Genomic DNA, 25,786 nt, shown 5'->3' on the forward strand with positions numbered 1-25,786 from the left:
TACACACACATATATATATATATACATATATATTCCCTTCAACTGTCCTCATATTGAGAAAAGTCTCATGAGTTACAATTATCATTTTTCTATGTAGGAATGTAAATAGTTCAACTTTAATAAGTTCTTTATGATTTCTTTTTCCTGTTTACCTTCTCATGCTTCTCTTGCTTCTTGTATTTGAAAGTCAGATTTTCTATTCAGCTCTGGTTTTTTCATCATGAATACTTGAAAGTTCTCTGTTTCGTTGAATGACCATATTTCCCCCTGAAGTATTATACACAGTTTTTCTGGGCAGGTGATTCTTGGTTTTAATCCTAGCTCCTTTGACCTACTGAATATCATATTCCAAGCCCTTTGATCCCTTAGTGTAGAAGCTGCTAGATCTTGTGTTATCCTGATTGTGTTTCCACAGTACTCAAATTATTTCTTCCTGACAGCTTGTAATATTTTGTCCTTGACCTGGGAACTCTGGAATTTGGCTATAATATTCCTAGGAGTTTTCTTTTGGGGATCTTTTTCAAGAGGCAATCAGTAAATTCTTTCCATTTCTATTTTTTCCTCTGGTTCTAGAATATCAGGGCAATTTTCCTTGAGAATTTCTTAAAGGATGATTTCTAGGTTCTTTTTTTGATCATGGCTTTCAGGTAGTCCAGTAATTTTTAAAGTATCTCTCCTGGATCTATTTTCCAGGTCAGTGGTTTTTCCGGTGAGATATTTCACATTGCCTTCAATTTTTTCATTTGTTTGGATCTGTCTTATAGTATCTTGATTTCTCATAAAGTCATTAACTTCCATTTGGTCCAATCTAACTTTGAAGGAATTATTTTCTTCAGTGAATTTTTGAAATTCCTTTTCCATCTGGCAAATTCAGCTTTTTAAGGCATTCTTCTCATTGGCGTTTTGGACCTCTTTTGCCATTTGAGTTAGTCTATTTTTTAAGGTGTTATTTTCTTCAGTATTTTTGGGGTCTCCAGGCTGTTTGACTCACTTTTCGTGATTTTCTTGCATCATTCTCATTTCTCATCCCAATTTTTCCTCCACTTCTCTTACACGATTTTCAAAATCCTTCTTGTGTTCCTCCATGGCCTATAAGCAGTTCATATTTTTCTTGGAAGCTTTTGATGCAGGAGTTTTGACTTAGTTGTTTTTTTTGTGGTTCCATGTTTTGAATCTTTTTGTCCCTGAAAAAGGATTCTGTGGTCAGATTGTGCTTCCTCTGCTTGCTCATCTTGCCAGCCAATTACTTTGCTTTTTAGCTCTTTGCCACAGTAGAACTCTGCTTCCAGAGAGAGCTGTGTCCCAAATTGCTGGGGTCTTAGTAAATGTTGTCGGAGCTATGAGGAAGGTGCCCTCTGTCCACCCACCACAAGCTCTGGCACACTGGTGTTTCTCACCCTAGGACCACCACCCAAGACAGCAACCCAGATCCAAGCAGGTTAAAGCAAGAGCGATTACCCTCTGAATGGAATGGTTGCTTGGTCCCCCTACAGTCTGCAGGCCAGGAGCTCCTGAAGCAGACAGGTGGCATTAGCTACCACCTCTCACCCCAGGGGCAGGGGCTGGACCACCGTCTTCTTTACCCAGTTCCAACAGAATTCCCCACTGACCTTTTACTTTCTTTTTGGTGTTTATGGGTTGAGAAGTCTGGAAACTACCACAGCTGCTGGTGATTTATTCTCCGGAAGTCTGCTCTGGCTGGTCTGTGCTGCTGGTCAGGACTGTCCCTGGTCTGTGCCCACACAGCTCATGCAGCGCTGCTCAGCCCCCAGCCCTGTGCAATAGACCCTTCATGTCAGCCTGCCAGACTGCTTTCAGTAGGAGATTTTATGGGTTCTGTAGCTCTAAAATTTGTTGAGTAGTTTGTTTTTTTTTTACAGGTGTTGGAGGTGGTTGTGGCGGGAACTCACACAAATTCCTGCTTTTACTCCACCATCTTGGCTCCACCCTTCCCCCCCCCCAGCTTTTTTCTAAACTCCAGTTCTGACTGTGTCATTCATTTATTTAGTAAGCTCCAGTGACTGTTATTGTTTTGAGGATTGAAAAATTCTTATTTGATTTAAAACCCTTCAAAAACTGGCTCCAACCTACCTTTCCAACCTTATTATACATACTATCACTCTATGGTCCCAGTGAATTAGCCTTTTTTGCTGTTCTTTAGTCAAGCCCACAAGCATTTATTAAGCACCTACTACGTGCCAGGCATTATGCTAAGTACTAGGGTTAGAAAGAAGGTAAAAAATAATCTCTTTCCTTAAAGAGTTCATATTCTAATGAAGGAGACAACATATAGACAACTAAGTACAAACAAGTTATGTACAGGAAAAATTGTGGAGAAAATCTCAGAGGGAAAGCACTAAAATTGTGAAAGATTAAGAAAGGCTTCTGGAGTGGTAGATCATAATAATAATGTAGATGTGTGCCTGGGTTTCACACATTCCTTTAAAAGGCTTTTCTTGATTTCCCCAGTTGTTAGTATCCCAGTGAATCCGCCCCTTTTTTATTATATCCTATATTTATCTATGAACGTGTGTGGCATTCCCTCAACATAATGTAATCTCCTTGAGGGCAAGGAGTATTTCATTTTTGTCTTTATACACTAAGAGCCTAGCATAGTATTGGTGCTTTAATTGTAGATGCTTAATAAATGCTTATTGAACCAGTTAAGATGGCACAGTGGATATAGAACTGGACCTGGAATCAAAGGTTCAGACGCTTAAAAAATGTGTAACCCTGAATAAGTCACTTAACTTCCATCTGCCTCACTTTTGTCAACTGTCAAATGGTGATAATAATAGCATCTACCCACTTCACTGTGTTCTTGTGAAGATCAAATGAGGTAATATTTGTAAAGTCCTTAGCACTCTGCCTGGAACATAATAAATGCTTATTTCCTTCTTTCACATAAAAAAATGCTTCTTGATTAGGTGACACTGAAAATGAGCATGTAGAAGTGAGGGATAACTGTTCTCCTGGTTCTGGTGCTTTTAGGCTATTGGCCTTTACTTGATGATGCTTCAGTAGCTGAGCAGTTTCCATAGATCACACAGCTAGTTGGTGTCTCAAGTAGAATTTGAACTCATGGCTTCCGGATGCCAGGCCCAGTACTCTATCCACTATACCACCCTGATCTTGAAGCTGTTGGGGGGCCTCTGAATTCAGGCAACAGTCGGTGAATCCAGCCAGGCAAGAGCTGGGAGTGTGGAAGAGGAGCCGTAGAGTTTGGAAATCAGCCTTGGGGAAAGAAACCCCTGTCCCTGTACCCTTCCATCAGAATTCAGGGTCACCCAACTCAAGAAGGAGAAAACCAACCAGAGTGATCTGGATGGAAATAGATTTTCCTGTCCACATTGCTAGAGGTGGCTGAATCTTGTGATTCTTGACTGACTTCTTAAAGAGGCTTACTCACTGAATGGGCTTTACCTCACTCAGAGTGAGAACCTGAAAAGGCCTTATTCTAGAAAGGCCAGGGTCTCCCATTGCATCCTGGGCCATCTCCAGTCATATTAATGGATATCTGGCCACTAGACCCAGATGACTCTGGAGGAGAAAGTAAGACTGATGACTTTGCATAGCCCTCCTTCACTCAAATCAAAGTCAACTGCAAGTCATGTCATCATTTCCCTAATGTCATGATCCTCTTCGAAAACAAAGGACAAACACATAAAGAACAACACAACGCAATTGGAAATGTCACAAAAATGCCTTTTTGTTCTCCTGTACCCATAGCTTATAGTAGTAAGACAGTTACTGAACAGCCTTCTTCCTTTTAGTGAAGTAACCTGCGTTTTGGTTTTTAATTCAACCCATAAATGGGGGTTATTTAAGAGATGAAATTTTAGATATCTTCAGCTCTTCTCTCATACCATTGGTTTACATTGAAAAATGTTATTTTCCCTCCTTTGTCATATGACTTTGCTTATTTAAAAAGTATTAAGTGCCTACTTTGTGTCAGGCACCATTTTAGGCTATAAAGGAACAAAGATAAAAATGAAACAGTCCTTGCCCTCAAGGAACTTATGTCATACTAAGGGAAGACAATATTGAAAGTCAGATAATTAAATATAAAATATATACAAAGTCATTTGATGGGGGGGAGGGGCAGCAGGCAGCAGCTCTGACTCCTTCAGACATAAGAATAGGTCTTATGGAAGAAGTGGCACTTGAGCTAAATCTCTGAAGAGATTCTATGAGGTGAAGGAAGAGTACCTCACCTATACAAAAAGCTATACAAAAACACTGGGATGAAAGCTGCAATATGGTAGAAGGGGACTGGCAAGTAAGCCAGTTCAAGTAGAACATATAGTGCTTGGAGCAAAGTAATATTCAATAAATTTGGAAAGAGTAGGCTAAAGCTAGATAGTGAAGGATTTTAATAGCCAACCAGAGAGTGTATTTTATCCTAGACACAGTTGTTAGCCATTAGAACTTTGGTGGGGGAGGGAAAGGGGATATTGTTTATGGTCACATCTGAGCTTTAAAGGCATAAAGACAGGTAAGAAATAAAAATACCCCTGTTTGCTAATGATAGGATGATTTGTTTAGAAAAGCCTAGGCAATTGAGACAATTGCTTCAGTTAAAGTTGCAGGCTGTAAAAAAAATCATTTCTATATAATAATAAAATTCAAGCAAAAATAATAGAAAGGGAGATCCATTCCAAATAACTATAAAATGCATAAATAATGTGGGGATCAGTTTTTCAAAGCACACAGAAGACTTGCATAGATTCATTTACAAAGTGCTCCTTAAATGAACGATTTAAATAGATAGAGGAATGTTTGTTCAGTGCTCGTGATTAGGCTGTGCCAATTTAAGAAAAATTATACTTTCAGAATTAATTTATGCTCAGTGCTATGCCAATCAAATAATCAAAGGGATACTTTACAGAATTCAATAAAATAATAGCAATTTATTTGGAGAAATAAAAGATCTAGAGTATAAAGGAAAATGAAAACAGGGAAGGAAGAATAGTATTTCCCAACTTCAAGCGGTGTTATAAAACAATCATTAAAACCATTTGGTATTGGTTAAAAAAATAGAAAGTAGGGCATTGGAACACACCAGATGATGGAGACTCAAAAACAATGGAGCATAATAACCCAGTGTTTGATAAACCAGAAAACATAAAATTTAGTTAGTCACTCTACCTGATTTTAAAAAAATGCTTGGAAAATTAGAAAGCAGGCTGGAAGAAATTAAGTTTTGACTAACAGCTTACACAATATTCCATAATTCATTTTAAATGGATACATGACCTTAATATTAAAGATTATCAGTTTAAAAAATTAAAAGAAAAGTAGATCATATAATTTATGAAGGCTGTAGCTAGATGAATTCTTAACCAAACGAGATAGAGACAATCACAAAATATAAAATAGATAATTTTGATTATCAGAAAACATAAAAGATCCTGAACAGACCAAATTAATAGATCTAAGATAAAAAGGGAAACAGCTGAAAGAGGGAAAAATTTTTTGTATCAAATTTCTCTGATAAAGTATTGTTATCTAAGATATATAAGCAACATATATATAATCAGAAGTCATTTTCCAAGAGATAAGTGATCAGAACATGAGCATCAGTTCTCAAAAGAATTGCATAGTATTAACAAACATATGGAATAATGCTTCAGATGATTAATAATAGAAATGAAAATCAAAACAACCTTTAGTTTTTACGTTACATCCTGAAAATTGGCAAAGATGGGCATAGTCATTGTTGGAGAGATTAGGGGAAGATAGGCATTTTTGGTAGAGCTTTGGAATTATAGAAGAGCAGTTTGGAATTATGCAAATAAAAGCACTAAAATGTCTACGTTCTTTGACCTCAAATTTTAATATAGACTATTTGTGTCCAAACTGTGGTAGAGCATTCCAAGCTTGTGTTGGTCTGATCAGCAGCCACAGTACTTCGAGTCCAACATAGTGATGTTATTTTGGTCCTCTTTGAGAATAAGGACAACAGCCAACCAACTCTTTGACCCAGAGATTCCATTGGTAGGTTTATGCCCCAAAGAAACCATTGATAAGAAGAAAGTCCCCATACATACAAACACACACACACACACACACACACACACGCACGCACAAGACAGCATAAACAAATAAAAAACACTGCAAATTTTTTTTTAAAGCATAGTTCAAAAGAAGACAGTATATTCCTTTTCAGAGGTAGGAGGTCCATAAGTGTTATTATGCATTGCACTTTCTAGATGTATTGGTCAGTTATGCTCATTGATTTTCCTTTGCTTTTTCTCTGCAAAAATATTGTTTGTTATATCAGCACTCTGGAAAAGAAAAGAGAGAAAGGATACTAGTGGAAACTAGTGATGTAAAAATAACAAAAGACATCAGTAAAAACTTAGTTTTTAAAAAAGAAAAACCAGTTTCATGTACAAGATGAGAGAGGGAGGTGTAGGTACCGTGTTTCCCCGATAATAAGACCTATCCCGAAAATAAGCCCTCCCCTTACTGTGTAAGATTCCTCTGAAATAAGCCCTCCCCTGAAAATAAGCCCTATTGAGATTGCTACTGTAGTGAAGGTGATCCCCTGCGCTACACGCTACATTACGGTACCCTCTGTATGCACCGTCCCCCCCACCCCTGGGTGAAACGCACGCCGCGCTCCGAGCTGCATCCAGTCAGCTGCAGCAGTGAGCGCATCATCCTGTTCTTCCCCAGTGATTTGCTTATTGAATAAAGGTAAATTTTTTTGTTCACATTTACCTGTTTATTAAAATTGCTGTCGATGTTCATTAAAATAAGCCCTCCCCTGAAAATAAGCCCTCTGGTGTTTTTCTGTCCAAAAAAATTAATAAGACAGTGTCTTATTATCGGGGAAACACGGTAGCAGTTAATTTCAAAAAGACCTAGAGGTTTCACTGGCCTGCAAGTTTAATGTGAGTGTGATATGCAGTCTAGATTTTCATTTAAATTAAACCACAGTTATAAAGTTAGTTTCCTTATTACAAGGACTTTTAAGTTGCTGAATGTTTTCTTTTAATTCAGTTTGAAATTGTAAAAACTAGAATGGAAATAAACCCATTTTCATTTAATCATTTACCTCACTACACTAGCAAAATATGCTCTCATCTAGTTCATAAATTCGGTTACCAAGGAAACCAAAACCTTGGTTTGCTAACTGTTGTGGGTGTAAGGTATTCATTTAGTAATTGACTTTGGTAGGCATTGGCTACATCTTGCGTCATATGATGTTGGTGGAACTGATGCATGATTGAAGAATGTTTTGTTATATTAGGTTTTAAAATATTTTACCTTTTCAAGCCTCAGAACTTTAAAAATACTAGTTAACTATTTCATAATGTTTTTCAAATTAAACAACAGATTTTGATGTATCTTAAAGCTAATTTAGACATAACTTGGTGGTGTTGGAAGTGATGGAAAGGTAGTGATGGAAACGATATTAGTACATTTTAGCCTGTTGCATAAGCTCATCAGAAGTCAAATTACAACATGTTGAAGATTTTATGTCTGTCATGATAGGGAAGAATTGTATTTTATCAGCAGAAAATTAGCCTAATGGCATTGGAGGTAGCGTTGGCAGTTAATCATATAATTTTAGGAAGGGTTGTTAGAGAACATCTCATCCAGATCAAGGAAGATAATGCTGGATAAATTTAATTGTTTGCTGGAGGTCTTACAGCCAGTTTGTGACTGAACCAGGATTAGTACCTTGTCATCTAGTCCCCTTTTCAGTTATTGGGGAATTCCTCAACCCTGAGGTTGTGAGATCCTCCTGGAAAGAACTTCCTCCCACCTTGGTTGGAGGTCAACAAATCCAGAGGCAAGGCTAGAAGATAAAGTTCAGTTATCATTCACTGGTGGGCAGTTGCCCACTGGCTAGCAACTTCAAGTATCCAAGAGAAATACATAAAAATATAGTGTTTTGCAAAGCCTCAGGTTTGCATTGATTAGCTTTTTTTTTTCTTAAGGAAAACAAACTTAGTTATTCTAATACCTACAAGTCCAATTTAAAGTCTTATGAAATACAGAAATTATAAGCCACCATAAGAGTTGAGAATTATGACTCACTTGAATCTCCTTGTGCTTACTTGTAATTGTCCCACAGTAGTCATGTGTATATAATATATTATAATATTTTAGGATATTGGTTCTTAGGGCATTATACCAATTTAAAAACACTAGGCAGTTAATGTTTTATAAACTGGCAAACCCTAGCTTTTGAATGTGAAATAAATTAATTTGTGCTTGTTCTCTTATTATGCCTAGTGCTGAGAATTGTATATGTAATGTTACATGCTAAAAACACTGTTTCCCTCTTTTGAACTCTGATTTCTCAGTCCCCCTCTCCCAAGGGCATGTGGTGGTTGTTTTTATTTAGAATAGTGGTTGTGTGATTTCTCGTATGTTCAATCTACTTTCCTATCGCTTTTTGAGAGCTACTAAGAAGTAATAGGACAACCAACCTACCTTCCAGCCTCTACTTGACTCTAGTCTTGCCACAGTAGTGTATTTAACTAATTTTTATATGTAAAACACTTTAGTAACATCTTATATGAGAACTTTTGATTTACTTATTAATTACTATTAAAGTAAAACTTTTGGCTGTTTGCTATTAGTAGCAAAGGGGACCATCATCCAGTCATCCTGATTGTGCCACTGGGCCCAGATAGATCCTGAGGAGAAAGTGAGTCTAGTGACTTTGCACAGCCCTCTCTCACTTAAAACCAATTCACTTATAAGTCATGGCATCATCTTCCTGATGTCATGGTCCTCTTTGAGAATTAAGTACAAGCAACAACAATAATTAATAGCAAATAAATTGTTCTAGATAGCCTGTGGTTTCACTCTTTACGTACAAAATAGTTTGAGTTTTGTTTTTTAACTTTAGTCTGTTTTGGATGGAAATACTTTAAAAATGAACTAAACTCGTTGCAGTCTTTCCATGTCATACATATGCTGAATTGGTGCTTTAGAGTTCATAATAGTCTCAGTCAAAACAATATTTGCAAGGGACTATGTTTCAGTCTTTAAACATCCTCCATATCTGCAGTATACTCCTTCAATTCCAAGCTTATGAAGCCCTTTCTCATTTCTGCTGAAAATGATTTCTTGTTTCTTAAGTTCTTATAATACGTTGCTTGGAACTTTTTGTCCTTATTACTTTCCGCCTCATACCATACTTGTCTTTTCATTTCCTTTTAGGTTGTTAGTTCCTCAAGGGAAGGGGCCTATGTTTGTTTTCATCTTCCTGTCCCCATTGCCAAAAGCAGAGGTTTCCATATGTATAAGTATCTGACAAATATCAATTGGATAGAATCTATTTTGGTTACTTAGATTGCATATTTTTGATTATCATCTAGATATACAATATTTGTTTAGTTTTTTTAAATTAAATTTTGTTTATTTTTAATTTACATCATTCATTTCCACAAGATTTTTTGATTCACAAATTTCCTCCCCATTTTTCCCCTACCCACCACCCCAAAACAGCTTTTCCACTGAATATCCCTCCCCTAATCTGCTCTCTCCTTTATCTTCCCCCATCCCCCCTCCTATTTTCTGTTAGGGCATGGTGGATCTCTATGCCCCAGTGCCTGTATATCTTATTTCCCAGTTATATGTAAAATAATAATCATATATATATGTATGTATATATATATATATGTGTGTGTGTGTGTGTGTGTGTGTGTGTGTATATATATATATATAAAACATTTGATTTTAAAACTTTGAATTCCAGATTCTTTCCCTTCCTCCCTCATCACTCACCCTTACTGGGAAGATAAGCAGTTCAATATAGGTTGTGCATATGTAGCTATGCAAAATATTTCCATAGTGGATATATTGTGAAAGACTGACTATATTTACCTCCATCCTATCCCACCCTCAACTTGTTCTATTCTCTACTTTGATCCTGTCCCTTTTCAGAAGTGGGTGCTTCCAACTTCCCTCCCTCCCAGCCTGTCCTCTCTTCCATCATCCCCCCTCTCATCCCCTTCCCCTCTACTCTCCTGTAGGTGAGATACCCTATTTAGTGTGTATGTAATTCCCTCCCTAAGCCAAATTCAATGAGAGTAAGGTTGACTCATTTCCTTTTGCCTTCCTATTTTTCCCCTCCATTGTAAGTTTACCCTTGCCTCTTCTATATGAGATAGTTTACCCCATTCTGTCTCTCCCCATCTCCTCTCATTATATTCCTCTCTCACCTCTTAATTTCACCTTTTAAGTATCATCCCTTCCTATTCAATTGGTCCTGTGCCCTCTATCTATGTATACCTGTACCCATATAATGCACACATTCACATATGTATTCATACACCCATATGTCCTCCTATATAGACATATATATGTATGTATACATACATATAAACACACACACATTTCTATTCCCTTCAACTATTCTCATACTGAGAAAAGTTTCATAAGTTACAATTATCATTTTTCCATATAGGAATGTAGATGGTTCAACTTTGATAAAGTTTCTTATGATTTCTTTTCCCAGTTTACCTTCTCATGCTTTTCTTCCTTCTTGTATCTGAATGTCAAATTTTCTATTCAACTCTGGTTTTTCATCATGAATGCTTGAAAGTCCTCTATTCTACTGAATGACCATATTTTCCCCTGAAACATGATACTCAGTTTTGCTGGGTAGGTGATTCTTGGTTTTAATCCCAGCTCCTTTGACCTCCAGAATATCATATTCCAAGCCCTTTTATCCCTCAGTGTAGAAGCTGCTAGGGTCTTGTGTTATCCTGATTGTGTTTCCACAATATTCAAATTGTTTCTTTCTGGCTGCTTGTAATATTTTCTCCTTGAACTCTGGAACCTGGCTATAATATTCCTAGGAGTTTTCTTTTTGGGATATTTTCAGGAGGTGATCAGTGGATTCTTTCAACCTCTGTTTTACCCTCTGATTCTAAAACATCAGGGCAATTTTCCTTGAGAATTTCTTGAAGGCTGATTTCTAGGTTCTTTTTTTGATCATGGCTTTCAGGTAGTCCAATAATTTTTAAATTATCTCTCCTGGATCTATTTTCCAGGTCAATGGTTTTTCCAATGAGATATTTCACATTGCCTTCAATTTTTTCATTTGTTTGGATCTGTTTAATAGTATCTTGATTTCTCATAAAGTCACTAGCTTCCATTTGCTCCAGTCTAATGCTGAAGGAATGATTCTCCTCATTGGGCTTTTGAGATTCTTTTTCAATTTGGCTCTTTAAGGCATTCTTCTCCTCACTGGCTTTTTAGAGCCTCTTTTGCCATTTGAGTTAATCTATTTTTAAGGTGTTATTTTCTTCAGTCAAGTTGTTGACTCTCATTTCATAATATTCTTGCATCATTTTCATTTCTCTTCCCAATTTTTTCCTCCACTTCTCTTATTTGGCTTTCAAAATCCTTCTTAAAGTCCTCTATGGCCTGTAACCAGCTCATATTTTTCTTGGAAGCTTTTGGTGCAGGAGTTCTGATTTTCGTTGTCTTCCTCCTGTTCCGTGCTTTCATCCTTTTTGTCCTCAAAATAGGAGAGTAAAGTCAGATTTCTGTGTTTGCTTTGCTTCCTTTGCTTGTTCATGTTGCCACTCAATTACTTTACTTTTGAGCTTTTTGCCACAGTAGAACTCTGCTACCAGAGAGGGGAGCTTTGTCCCAAACGCTGGGGTTTTCTCAGCTGCTAGAGCTTAGTTGGCTGTTCTCTCTGATGCCTCCAGAAGCTCTGGCAAACTGGTCACGCACCCCAGGATCTCCACCCTTGGCAGTGATCGAGATCCAAGCAGGTTAAATCCAGAGTGATTACCCCTCAGACTGGTTGCTTGGTCCCCCTACAATCTGCAAGCCAGGAGCTCTGAAGTAGCCTCGTGGCAGTAGCTTCATGGCCACCATGTCTCAGCCACTTCTCCCTCCAGGGCGCAAAGGCTGGACTGCACTACTGGACTCCTGGTTCCCAAAGTCCACACTGCACTGACCTCTCACTTTGTCCTTAGCATCTGTGGGTTGAACATTCTGGAAACCACCACAGCTGCTGGTGATCTGAAGTGGCTGGTTGTGGCCGCCCTGAGACTAAGACCTCTGGCTCACTGGGGGCTGGGCTAGACTCCCAGAGCGTTTCACTGGCCCCTTCCTGCCGGCCTGCAGGACTGTCTTCAGCGGGAAGTTAGCTTCTCTCTGTCATTTGTGGGTTCTGTCGATAAACAATATTTGGAGATCAATTTGGGATAGGTGGATAGATTTGGGATTTATAGCTAATAGAGATTATTGAAATAAAGAATCAATTAAGTTGTTTTCAATCATAAATTCAGTGTGTATAATGTATTTGAAAGTTAGTAGACCATTTTGGTAAGGGAGAGTGGCTTGGTTGGTAGGGTAACTTAGGATCAAATTGTAAAGAGTTTTGACAAAATTAGTAACACTAGTCAGGGCTAAGAAATTTTAAGATTAATTTTGTAAGCAATAGGAAATCATTAAAGGTTTTTAAGCAGTGGACTAATTTGATTCAACAAACGTTTATATAAGGGTATGCTGTGTTCAGTGTTATAGTCTAATTGAGTGGATCACACATTGTGCATGTATATGCCAATATGTGTGTGTCTACATAGTATGATGTATGAATATTTATAAATATACAGAATTATGTGCATGTGCATGAACACCCTCCCCTCCAACCCCCAAGAAGTATAATATTTGTAGAACAAGAGAGACATCATATTCATCTTGAAGGAATCAGAAGAATTTGTGGAGGAATTAGCATTTGAACTTAGCCTTAAAGGAAAAGAAAGATTTCAGCAGGCAAAATTGTAGTGTGTTTCAGATGTTAGGAAGAATTTGCACAGAGGATGTGATGAAAGTGGTTTTTTAGGATGGTTATTCTGGCAATATATCCATACTGGATTGGAGCTAGATGAATAGTTAGGCCAAATAAGAGAAGTGGAGGAAAATAGTTAGGCCACAGCTAGGATGATAGCAATTGAACTGGGGGGTAGAAGGGATTCCTAAGAAAGAATTGATAAAATTCGGTGGCTAATTGTGGATATTGGAGTGAGTTGGAGATGAGTGAGGTTTTGTGCCTGAATATTTTTTACTAGAAGATTGATACTAGTAAATATTGTGTTCAAATGAAAAAAATAGTAACAATGGCTTTGTTTGATTTTGTTTTTTCTCTGGTTTTCAACTCTTTACGTGTACTGGGTATAGGATCCATTTCTATTTACCATGTCCCATTCCCTATAAAATAACACAGGTAAAATTTATGTATTGTTTACTATGTACTAAGCACTGTGCTAAGTGCTTTATAGTTATTTTTCTCATTTGTTCCTCACAACAACCCTGGAAGGTAGGGGCTATTATTATTCCCATTTTACAGATGAGGAAACTGAGGCATACAGGTTAAGTGAGTTACCTAGGGTCATCCAGGTAAGTGTCTGAGGCAGGATTTGAATTTGGGTCTTCCTAACTCTAGACTTGGCACGCTATCCATGGCATGTTTAGCTGCTCTGCTCATCTTAGGTAGGGAAAGAACTGGGAGAAAGAGAACTGTTCATAGACACAAAACCTACAAGGCCAGGCTTTAATATGAATCTCTATGTTGCACTTGAAATAGTTTCATGAATAGTTATTCACAAGGTACTTCTCATACCATGCTACCTAGAAAAGCTAAAATAATTTTAGCGTTTTCATGGGGCAGCTAGGTGGCTCAGTGAATAGAGCACTGGCCCTGGTGTCAGGAGGACCTGAGTTCAAATCCCACCTCAGACACTTTACACTTATTAGCCGTGTGACCTTGGGCAAGTCACTTAACCCCAATTGCCCCTCCAAAAAAAAAGGCAAAAAAATTTTTAATTTTAGTGTTTTTTATACAAAATCCTGCACAATATTGGTTATAGTAGCATGAAATCTTCATTCTAAAGTTTCATACAGGCTTCATATATTATTAACCCAAGAGAAAGAGTTTTTATTGCCTTCAGTCTGCTGTTTCTGTTCTTCCAGATGCCTGGTATCAAAATATCATTTGGCAAAATAGATGTTGCCTTTTAATTTCTAAAGACTTGGGTTGAGAGAGTATACCCTATCTCAAAATAGTTAGCTGAAATAAGCTCTTGTTTCTAAATGTGATAAGCCGTGTGGTGCTTTATAGTTAGTTACAGATCACATACCATACATATTTGGTCTCACTTTATTCTCATGACAACCCTATTCAACAAGTTGTATAGGTCATGTCCCTGATTTACAAAGCTGAAAACTTAAGTTTCTCAAACTTAAATAACCTCCCCATAATCACACACCTAAAAAATACCTAGCTTTTGCAGTTCTTAGCACAGTTTCTTGGACATTTAACAAATTCTTGTTGGTTGATTGAAGAACATAGTGGTAGAAACTTCAGAGAAAGCTATTCCAATAAATCCAGAATGTTATAGTATGAAGCAGTATGGATCTCTCCAAAAAGGGTTACAACAGAAGGAGCACTGGGCTATGAGTCGAAAGACCTGTGTCCTGATTCTGCCACTTCATAGAACAAGGACATGGTTTCTTAGTTACTTCCCCTCTTTTAAGCCTTATTTTCCTCATCTTATAAATGGGGCAGTGATACTTATGCAGCCTGCCTCTCAGTATGGTAGTGAGTATCAAATGAGATAATGTATATAAAGCATTTAATGGGGAGTTTTAGTTGCATCTTTGCTTTTATGTCATAGCTTTCTTTGCCTCTTACTCTTTGATCAGGAATGAAACCCCAGTTATAATATTATTCTTATGGGAAGAGCTTGTTAACATTAATTCTTCAGGCTATGGTTTTCAGAAATAAATTGCAGCAAAAAGTGAGAGATAGCTTGAAAGTACAAAAGCAAGTCTGTCTCTCTCTTTGTCACATGCATGTGCACACACACAGGAAATTCCTTTAACTTCTGAATAAAATAAATCAGTAGTGATGGAAAGGACAGTGTTTTAAAAAAACCACTTTGAATCCTTTATTTATTTATTGCATGTATCTTACACACCTTTATTTTCTTTTTCTAATATAGACTGTCATAGCAAGGAAAGCATCTCTTTGGCAACCATTCAGTAAATGTCTGTTATTGACAAGGCACTGCTACCGTGTTTCCCCGATAATAAGACCTATCCCGAAAATAAGCCCTCCCCTTACTGTGTAAGATTCCTCTAAAATAAGCCCTCCCCCGAAAATAAGCCCTATTGAGATTGCTACTGTAGTGAAGGTGATCCCCTGCGCTACACGCTACATTACGGTACCCTCTGTATGCACCGTCCCCCCCACCCCCGGGTGAAACGCACGCCGCGCTCTGAGCTGCATCCAATCAGAGCTGCAGCAGTGAGTGTGTCATCCTGTTCTTCCCCAGTGATTTGCTTGCTGGCACCATTGAGAGCAGTGCTGTGGAGGAGAGCTGAAGCAGGACAACATAAGCCCTCCCCTGAAAATAAGCCCTCTGGTGTTTTTCTTTCCAAAAAAAAAAAAAAAAGACAGTGTCTTATTATCGGGGAAACACGGTAGGTACTACATAAATGTTAATCATTATTGTGAGAGGAAGGGAACATCCTCCTTAACTCCATAGTGCTTAGAATTTAGCAGAGTATAGCCAATTGATTTTCCTAGCCCATAAATGAAGGAAAGGTAGAGCTTTTAAAAAGATGTGAATTTCACTTCTTGAAAATTTCCTTTTAGTCATTGATTTTAATTTAATTTTAATTCTTCCTTGACTTCTGCAAGTTTCTTATGAATAAAAAAATTTGATTTTATTTCTAATATGCCTGCCCTATTATGGAGTAACAATGACCTTGTCTAGAGATAAGCCAGAAGGAGAAACTTTGAATAAAAAAGTATAATATGACTGATAGGACCAGGAGAATTGCATCAGCTATCATAGCATGTCTTGATTGTGTTGACAGGAAAATTAAAATTCACTATATTTCTTGCCTTTTCTCTGAATGTTTTTACGTATTTTTCTCATTCATATGAGCCTTTGGGCTTGATAATGACAAACAGCAGGCATAATAACAGTAATAATAATAAATAACCTATTCAGTTGACCAGATTTTTTTCTTTTCTCTGGGGTGAAAAAAGAAAGTGACAACCAAAAAATTGTTGCCACAGATATGTTAGAAAATTCTGCTTCTAGATTTTGTTATCAGTAGTATTTATTCAGTACCACTAATATCAGTTTTTCTTAATCACTTTTAAAGTTAGTGTAGTATCATGGAAAAAGCACCAGGTAAAGATCCAGACAACATCTGTTTGGATTCCAATTTTATCACTTGCTTCCCATGTGACCATGTACAAGTCACTTAACCTTTTTGAGCCTCAGTTTCCTTATCCATACGATGAAATTGGACTAAGTAATGTTGTACAACATGGTGATTTTAGGCTGAAAAGAATTGTATGAAAAAGATTTATTCTTTACTGTTTTAGGTGGTTATCTACTACTAATAAGGTTAGGATCATGCTTCAAAAATAGGGCATTAAAAACAAATGTAAAATTGATATGTTAGTAACTTTTGCTATAAGTGCTATTAATGAACTCTAAATCTTGTTATTTCTTTTAAGTAGCGTTTGAACTCTGTACAGTGGTAAAGATGATTCCTTGATTCTTTAAAATTTTTTCTCCTTGTAGTTTCTGCCACTGCCTTCTACAAAGCACAACCTGTAATTCAGTTCATGTGTGAAGTCCTTGACATTCATAACATTGATGAACAGCCAAGACCTCTGACTGATTCTCATAGGGTAAAATTCACCAAAGAGATAAAGGGTGAGTAGACAGGGATGTCTGGAATAGTTTCTATATAATGACCAAAAATGGAGTGATTACAGCTTTCTTTGACATTTTGTTTCATAATCCAAGTAGTTTTTCATCTATCACACATCACCAGTAAGAATATTCCCTAAACTATCATGTGAATTCATATCCACGGCATCTTAGTTGGGTAGGACTTTATTTTGCTTCATTGCAATAAATGAAATAGTTAAGTGATGAAAATTTCTGTGCTTTTTAAGAGTAGTATGAACCATTATTATGCAAAGTAAAATTTGTGCGAGCTAGAGTTTTGACTGGATACCAGACCTCCCCAGCTGGAGAAGTGTTCCAGTACAGTGACTTTCTTAAGTTTCTATGAAATTGTATAATGTAGACCATCAAACATTACCTCAGTCAAGTCCTCCTTACTCTCTGTTCATTTAAAAACATTTGGAATGTGGAGTTGATCAATCCTGTTTATGAGAACAAGGGTAGTTAGAGTTGGTCACATAACTGGCCATTGATTCATGGAAATCTTAACAGTTTTAGCCCAGTGGCAAAAACCTGTGTACAGTTATTTGGAATGGTGATGCTGAACAAATTAATTTTCCCATTATCTGAGTGGTACAGCTTCCATTTGGTGTAACTGATAATAAATTTACAAAATGCCCATGCCCAAGAACAGATACATTGTGTTTTTAAAAACTATTCTTGGTGAATGTGAGTTTTGGTTCAGTGGGCTAAGACCCACTTAGACCTTTCAAGCTGTCCACTATAAATGTTTTAGAATGTCAAATAGTACTGAGAAGTGATATCTCCTTCCCCAACAGATGTTAATACTGTGCCTTTCACCAAGAGAGGAAAGATTAGAAAGGAAATTTCTCCTGCTTTGAAAATAAGCATCTTAGTTTTATCTTAGGAAATGCTGCTCAAGCGCTACAACAAGAAACCTTTATTTTATCTTGCTCCTATGCCATTGTCTTTACATGATTAGCATTAACAGCACAGTTAGCATTTTCCAGGAGATAGTGCAGAATCATTAATACGATACCATCTAAATGCCATAGTTTACAATGGAGTTGCTGCTTAGTTACCACCTCAATCTCATAAAATCACATACATTACTTTGCGGTAACTATGCAATCAACTCATATCACCACTCTATCACAGAAAATACAAGATGTACAGAACAAGGATTCAGCTGCTGCCCGAAGAGCATGGAATCGAGCTTAACTTCAACTGCTCAGGGGCCCAAAGAAATGACTGAAAAATCACTAGAAATCATTATAAAGTTGATGTTATAGTGAAGGTAAAGCCGTGTTTATAGGTTAAATATTTGATTAAAGCCAACCAAACATTTGGTTGGGTGGAGGTGGTGGGAAGGGGAATGGGCACCAAAACATTTAGCCACATTTTAAAAGCTCAGCTTTTTATACCCTTTAGACAATTATCTGAATACTTAGCTTCTGTTGTCTTATGTTTGGGAAAGTGGGGGTTGGTAATTGGCTAATAGTATGTTTCCCAAATAATGGCATCTAAGTGCTTCTCGTTGACAGGTTGAGTTTTTTCTTCCCTTCCTGATGTCAGGAAGACAGTTTTAAAGAGATAATAAAAACTGGTTGTGTTTATATACCAACACTAGAAAGTAAAGCAAACTCAGAATTTCAAAAGTCTCCCATACTATGCACTTTAAATGGAAAATATACTTAGTTTTCAATCTGTTCCCAGAAAGAACCCTGATGATAGGCATATTGGTACTAAGTGTGCTATGTATGAAGTGGAAGCACAAACTTTCATTTTCCATAGTATTAATTTGCTTCCAGTTGAATTTTTTCTTGTATTCTATTAATATTAATAATAATCTAGGGAATATTGATTAATTTAGCCATCTTTTATAGTTGGACAGCAGAAATCATGAGGGAAATTTGTTTTTATAATGTAATAAAAATTGTAGTTGCAGTAACAGTTTGAAACTTATTTAGGATGTTTGCAGAGTTTTATTAATGAAAATGACTGCGAGTAAGAGCACCGACTCCAGTGTCGGGATGACCTGGAGATCTAATCCCGGGCTCAGACTCTTAGCACCCACCCAGAAATACCTGGCCGTGTAACCTTGAGCAAGTTACTTAACCCCAATTGCTTAGGGGCGGCAAGGTGGCTCAGCAAGTAAGAGCACCGGCTCCAGTGTTGGGATGACCTGGATCGAATCCTGGGCTTAAATACTCAGCACCACACCCAGAAATAACTGGCCATGTAACCTTGAGCAAGTTACTTAACCCCAATTGCTTTAAAAAAAAAAAAAAAAGAAAGAAAGAAAATGACTTGTCCAATTAAGAGGAAATCAATCACAATTTATTCAAATGATTCAGACAACTAGGCAGTTCCTTTTGCAGTTTATCATGTGAAATATTTTCCTCACTTAACACTTTGCTATGCAATACATACACCTTCAGTATATATTTTTGTAACATTGCTCACCTTATTTTATTTTCTTAGCCTTTATTATTATACAGAAAAAATAGTCTTGTTTTTATTGATCTAAATTTTTGTTTTCCTGATTCCAGACCTGGCACTTTATCCACTGTACCACCTAGCTGCACCTTGGGAACTGTTAGAACATATAAATAGACTAATACAGGGGACAAAATAGACTAGAATAGGTTAGAACATGTAAATAGGCAAATACAAAGGACTTACTAGTAAAATTTTCTGTCTCCTTATTGACTCAGTTAATTGTTTTCTAACATGTCTTTAGGAAATGTATCACCAAAAAAGTATTGAAACAAAATCTTTTAGGAAGTCTAGGAAACATTTAGGTTGTCTTTTGTCCCTAGTAGCCAGGAATAAAATAGCTCTTTAGAGGACAGCTCCACTTCTATACAGAGGTCCTGTTCAAGTCACCTCTTGTTCAATAAATTTGTCAAGAGCTTTCTTCTACTGGTTTTTGGTCTCTAGTCAGTACATTAGTAAATTAGGCTTGTCAAACATTCTTTATTTTCAAAGGGAAGAATACAGTTATCTTAAAAGTTTCCCTTCCAAACATCTAGATTTTATGACCAATAGGTGTTTGTTTATAGCAACCTTTGTCCCATGACTTGTAGGGGTTACTGAATTTATAGTTTTTTCATTGTTTAAGTATAGAGCTTTTGGAAGGGATTGCAATGGGTATGATGAGAATTAGGAACTTGTTGATTAATAGTATTTCACTGCCAATTAGTTATAAACATTTTTGTTAAGCTATTCAGAAGTGAATCTTTGGCTCTTGTGCTAGTTATATGTTCAGTTGCAAATGTATTTTACATGCAGCAGTTTGTAATCCCAGTTTTTGTTGTTGGGTACAGGTCTGAAGGTTGAAGTGACTCATTGTGGAACAATGAGGCGGAAATATCGTGTTTGTAATGTAACAAGGAGACCTGCCAGTCATCAAACGTAAGAGAAGCTGGTATTTGTAAGTGGACAGACACTGTGTAGGAAATGTCCTAGCATGAAGTGTATTGGGAGCTTTGCTCATTTCGTGATAAGATAATAATCAATGATCTTACTTTCTGTGATATTTCTAAAAGTCTTCCTATGTTTTCCAGCTTTCCTTTACAGTTAGAAAATGGCCAAACTGTAGAAAGGACAGTAGCACAATATTTCAGAGAGAAGTACAACCTCCAGCTGAAGTATCCTCATCTTCCCTGTCTTCAAGTGGGACAGGAGCAGAAGCATACTTACCTGCCTCTGGAAGTAATTAAAGCTGCTTGTCATGGATTATAATTAATAACTTTGGGAACTGTTTGGTTTATTTGTTGCTATTCATTCATTTTTCATTCATGTCCTACTCTTTATGTCCTCTTTTGGGTTTTCTTGATAAAGATATTGGAGTAGTTAGCCATATCATGGTCACATAGCTGGGAAGTGTCTGAGGCCAGATTTGAACTCAGGAGTCTTCCTGATTCCAGACCTGGCACTTTATCTACTGTGTCACCTAGCTTCACCTTGGGAACTGTTAGAACATGAAAATAGGCTTATAATTTACTTTGTGGTCCATTAAGTATCCCTAGTATGTTCAAATTTTTTACACAGTTTTCTTTACTCTTCCTTCTCATCAATAAGCAAAGATATAAATTAAATTGTACCAATTGCCCCTGTTTAAAAGTGGAAAAAATGTCTGGTACTTTCAAAAGTTGATTAAAGTAAACTTTGAGAAGGAAGGAATAAGTATTTTTTAAGCATTTAACAAATGTTACCTCTTTTGATCCTCACAACAATCCTGAGAGGTAGAGGCTATTATTATACCCATTTCATGGATGAGGAAACTGAGGCAAATGGAGGTTAAGTGACCTCGCCAGGGTCATCCAGCTTGTAAGTCTGGGGTCAGATTTTAATTCAGGTCTTCCTGACTCCAAACATAGCACTCTATCAACTGGTTTGTGGAAATAGATTCATCACACCAAATTATGGAAGTAATGATTTGTTTTTGTTTTGAAGGTTTTTTTAAGAGCTCAAATGACATCTAGAACATAATCTTTATTCCCATTTGTAGGTCTGTAATATTGTGGCAGGACAACGGTGCATTAAGAAGCTGACTGACAATCAAACATCCACCATGATCAAGGCAACTGCAAGATCTGCTCCTGATAGACAAGAAGAAATTAGCAGATTGGTTAGTTTTTTATTAATCTTTTAAAAACTCAGAAAAGTCACAGCAAGTCATGAGAGAAGTCTCTTATTCCTCAGTGCAAGTCCAATCAAGTTTTTCACACTTTTCACTCTTCCTTCACCCCACTTCCCCAGTTGTTTCTATATAGCTTTTCCTTTGCCTTTAGGAGCACTAGAATACAATCTCTATTTTAGTTCTAGATACCAATAAGCAGACATTTATTAAGCTTCCACTATGCCAGGTGATAAGAATTTTGCAACAAAAATGAAACAGTTGATGCTTTCAAAGAGCTTGTATTTTGTAGAGAGAATGCAATAAGAACACAATTTATACAAAATAATTTCTGAGTGGAAGGACACTAATCACAGGGAAGAACAGGTAGGAGATGGTACATTAGTTGAGCCTCAAAGGAAACAAGAAATTCTGCGGAGTGAAAATAAAGATGGAGCACATTCCATGCGTGGGGGATAGTCTTTGCAAAGGCACTAAAATGGGAAATGGCACGTTGCTTCAGATGAAATAGGTCAGGTTGGCTGGACCATAGGATGGGTGAAGGAGAATAATGGGTCGTAAGCCTGGAAATGTAGCCTGGAACCTTTATTTCCCCCCATATCAAAATTATTATTTCTTTTTAGTTTTGAGTTGTGAATTCTCGTCCACCACCCATTGAGAAGACAAGAAGTATGATATCAGTTATTCATGTGAAAACATGCAAAACATATTTCCATATTTGCCATGTTGCAAAAAAAGGCAAGAAAAATAAAGTAAAAGATTATACTTCAATCTGCAGTCAGACTTTACTCAGTTTTTGCTGTAGTGGTGAATATCATTTTTCTTCTTGGGTCCTTTGAAATTCTCTTGGATCATTTTCTTGATCAGAGATCAGAGTAGCTAAGTCTTTTCATAGTTGATCATCCTTTCAGTTTAGGACCACTTTCAGTTAGGAACACTATGTACAGTATTCTTGTTCATTTCATTTTGCATCTATTCATATAAGTCTACCTAGGTTTTTCTGAAACTTCTGATCATCATTTCTTAGAACACAATAGTATTCCATCACAATCACATACCACAATTTATTCAGCCATTCTGCAGTTGATGGGCATCCCCTAAATTTCCAGTTCTTTGCCACTACAAAAAGAACTACTATATATATATATATATATACCTTTGTACATCTGGGTCCTTTTCCTTTTCCTTTGATCTCTTAGGGATACAGACCTAGTAGTGGTATTCCCAGGTCAAAGGATATGCACAGTTTTATAGAAAGCCCTTTAGGCAGAATTCCAAATTATTTTCCAGAACAGTTAGACCAGTTCACAGCTGCGCCCACAGTGCATTAGTGTTCCTATTTTTCTGCATCCCCTTCTGCATTTGTCATTTTCCTTTTCCATTATGTTAGCCTGTCTCATAGGTATGAGATGGTACCTTGAGTTGTTTTAATTTGCATTTCTCTAATAGTGATTTAGAGCATTTTTTAATTTTATCATATAGAACTTTGATTTCTTTTTCTGAAAACTGCCTGTTTATATTCTTTGACCACTTATTAATTGGGTAATGAGTCTTATTTTTAGAAATTTGACTCTGTTCCCTATGTATTTGAGAAATGAGACCTTTATCAGAAAAACTTGCTCCTAAATTTTTTCCCAGTTTACTGTTTTCCTTCTAATCTTAACTGCATTGGTTTTGTTGGTTCAAAACCTTTTTAATTTAATGTCATCAAAATTGTCTGTTTTATTTCCCATGATTCTCTCTATCTCTTTTTTGGTCATAATTCTTTCCTTATGCATAGATCTGATAGGTGAAATTTTCAAAGCTCCTTTAATTTGCATATGATATCACCCTTTATGGCTAAATCATGTATCCATTTTGACTTTATCTTGGTATATAGTGTGAGATACTGGTCTTTACTTAGTTTCTGCCAAATTGTCTTCCAGTTTCCCAGGCAATTTTTGTCAGTCACTTTTTTGTTTTTTTGCTTTTTGGAGGGGGGAAGGCAGGGCACTTAGGGTTGAGGGACTTGCCCAAGGACACACAGCTAGTAAGTGTCTGAGGTCGGATTTGAACTCAGGTCCTCCTTACTCCAGGGCCGGTGCTCAATTCACTGTGTCACCTAGCTACCCATGTCGGTTCTTGATGAAAAACTTGGAAATTTGAGTTTTCAAAACACTAGATTACTGTGGTCATTTACTACTGTGTATTATATACCTAATCTGTTCCATTGATTCACCATTCTGTTTCTTAGTACCAGGTTGTTTTGATGATTACCATTTTGTAATATAGTTTGAAATCTGGTACTGCTAGACTGTCTTCCTTCATATTCTTTTTCATTGATTCCCTGGATATTATTGACCTTTTGTTCTTACAAATGAATTTTGTTATTTTTTTCTGGCTCTATAAAATAAATCTTTGGTTTGATTGGTATAGCATTGAATAAGTAAATTAATTTAGGTAGAATTGTTATTTTTATTATATTGGCTTAGACTACCCTTGGAACAATTAATATTTCTCCAGTTATTTAGATCTGTCTTTATTTGTATGAAAAGTGTTTTGTAGTCACGTTCATGTAGCTGTTGGGTTTGTCTTGGCAGGTAGACTCCCAAGTATTTTATTTTGTCTGTAGTAATTTTTAAATAGCATTTTATTTTTTCCAATTACATGTAAAGATAGTTTTTAACATTCGTTTTTTATAAGATTTTTAATTCCAAATTTTTCCCCCTCCCTCCTTTCTTCCCCTCTCCAAGTTGGCAAACAATCCAATATAGGTTATACATGTGATCATGTTAAACATATTTCCACATTAGTCATATTGTGAAAGAAGAAACAGAACAATAGGGAAAAACCACCAAAAAAAGTGAAAATGGTATGCTTTGATCTGCATTCAGACTCCTTTGTCTGGATGTAAATAGCATTTTCCATCATGAGTCTTTTGGAATTGTCTTGGATCATTGTATTGCTGATAACAGCTAAGTCTGTCATAGTTGATCATCACAGTAGTTGCTTTTACTCTGTACTGGTTCTGTTCACTTAGCATCAGTTCATGTAAGTCTTTTCAGGATTTTTTGAAGTCTACCTGCTTATCATTTATTACAGCAAAATAGTATTCCATTACATTCATATACCACAACTTGTTCAGTCATTCCCCAATTGATGGGCATTCCCCCAATTTCCATTTCTTTGCCACCACAAAAAGAACTTGTCTGCAGTTATTTTAAATGGAACTTATTTTTTCTGTTATATTCCTGTTGGACTTTGTTGGTAATATATAGAAATGCTGATGATTTCTGTGGGTTTATTTTATTTTTCCAACTTTGCTAAAATTATTAATTATTTCAGCTAATTTTTTAGTTGATCTCTAGGATTCTGTAAGTATGCCATTCTGCTGTCTTCAAAGAGTGACAGTTTTTATTCCTTATTGCTTATTCTAATTCCTTTAATGTCTTTTCTTCTCTTACTGCTATAGCTAGCATTTCTAGTGCAATATTGAATAATAGTGATGATAATGGACAATTTTGCTTCACTCCTGATCTTATTGGGAAGGCTTCTAATTTAAAGATAATTCTTGCTCTTGATTTTAGATAGAGACTGCTTGTTATTTTAAGGAAAGCTCTAATTATCCCTATGCTTCCTGGTGTTTATAATAAGAAAGAGTGCTGCATTTTGCCAAAGCTTTTCCTGCCTCTATTGAGATAATCATTTTGTTGGTCTTGTTATTGATATGGTCAGTTATGCTTATAGTTTTCCTAATATTGAACCAGCCCTGCATTCCTGCTATAAATCCCATCTGATCATAGTGTAATATACCATTTTTGCAATATATTGTTGTAGTACCCTTGCTTGTGTTTTATTTAGAATTTTTGCATTGATATTCATTAGGAAAATTGGTCTATAATTTTCTTTCTGGTTTTTCCTCTTCCTGATTTAGGTATCAAAACCATATTTCATGACATTAGGTCATGAAATAAATTTTCTAGAACTTTTCTTTACCTGTTTTTCCAAATAGTTTGTATTGTGTTGGAATTGTTCTTTCAATACATAGTAGAATTCATTTGTAAATCCATCTGATCCTGGGAATTTTTCCTTAGGGATCTCATTGATGGCTTGTTCAATTTCTTTTTCTAAGATAGGGTATTTAAGTATTCTGTTTCTTCATTTCTCTCGGCAATTTATATTTTTGTAAATATTTATTCATTTTCCTTAGATTTTCAGATTTATTGACATGTAATTGAACAAACTAACTCTCAATGATTGCTTTAATTTCCTCTTCATTGATAGTGTATTTATCCTTTTCATTTTTGATTCTAATACTTTGGTTTTCATCTTTTTTATTTGTTCTTTTTCTAGTTTCTTTAATTGCATGCCCAATTTATTGACCTGCTCTTTCTCTTTTTTATTGATATAAATGTATAGAGATAATAAATTTTCC

The 25,786-nt window shown here is 36.4% G+C and overlaps 1 protein-coding gene across 2 annotated transcripts in view; it reads left to right on the forward strand.

The window, feature by feature from the left end:
• The window catches only part of AGO3 (argonaute RISC catalytic component 3), a 107,506-nt gene that overhangs the window by 46,986 nt on the left and 34,734 nt on the right, over window positions 1–25,786 (forward strand). For both annotated transcript variants that reach the window (XM_069067929.1, XM_069067930.1), the window contains 4 exons: window positions 16,596–16,730; window positions 20,057–20,144; window positions 20,297–20,444; window positions 21,244–21,363. In XM_069067929.1, coding sequence (XP_068924030.1) covers window positions 16,596–16,730; window positions 20,057–20,144; window positions 20,297–20,444; window positions 21,244–21,363 — 491 coding nt within the window. The remainder of the gene's footprint in view (window positions 1–16,595; window positions 16,731–20,056; window positions 20,145–20,296; window positions 20,445–21,243; window positions 21,364–25,786) is intronic.

This window comes from Petaurus breviceps, unplaced genomic scaffold, assembly GCF_028583685.1.
Source record: "Petaurus breviceps papuanus isolate PSGF00001 unplaced genomic scaffold, PetGlider_PUasm1.0 90760, whole genome shotgun sequence".
In the NCBI taxonomy this organism is placed as follows: domain Eukaryota; kingdom Metazoa; phylum Chordata; class Mammalia; order Diprotodontia; family Petauridae; genus Petaurus; species Petaurus breviceps.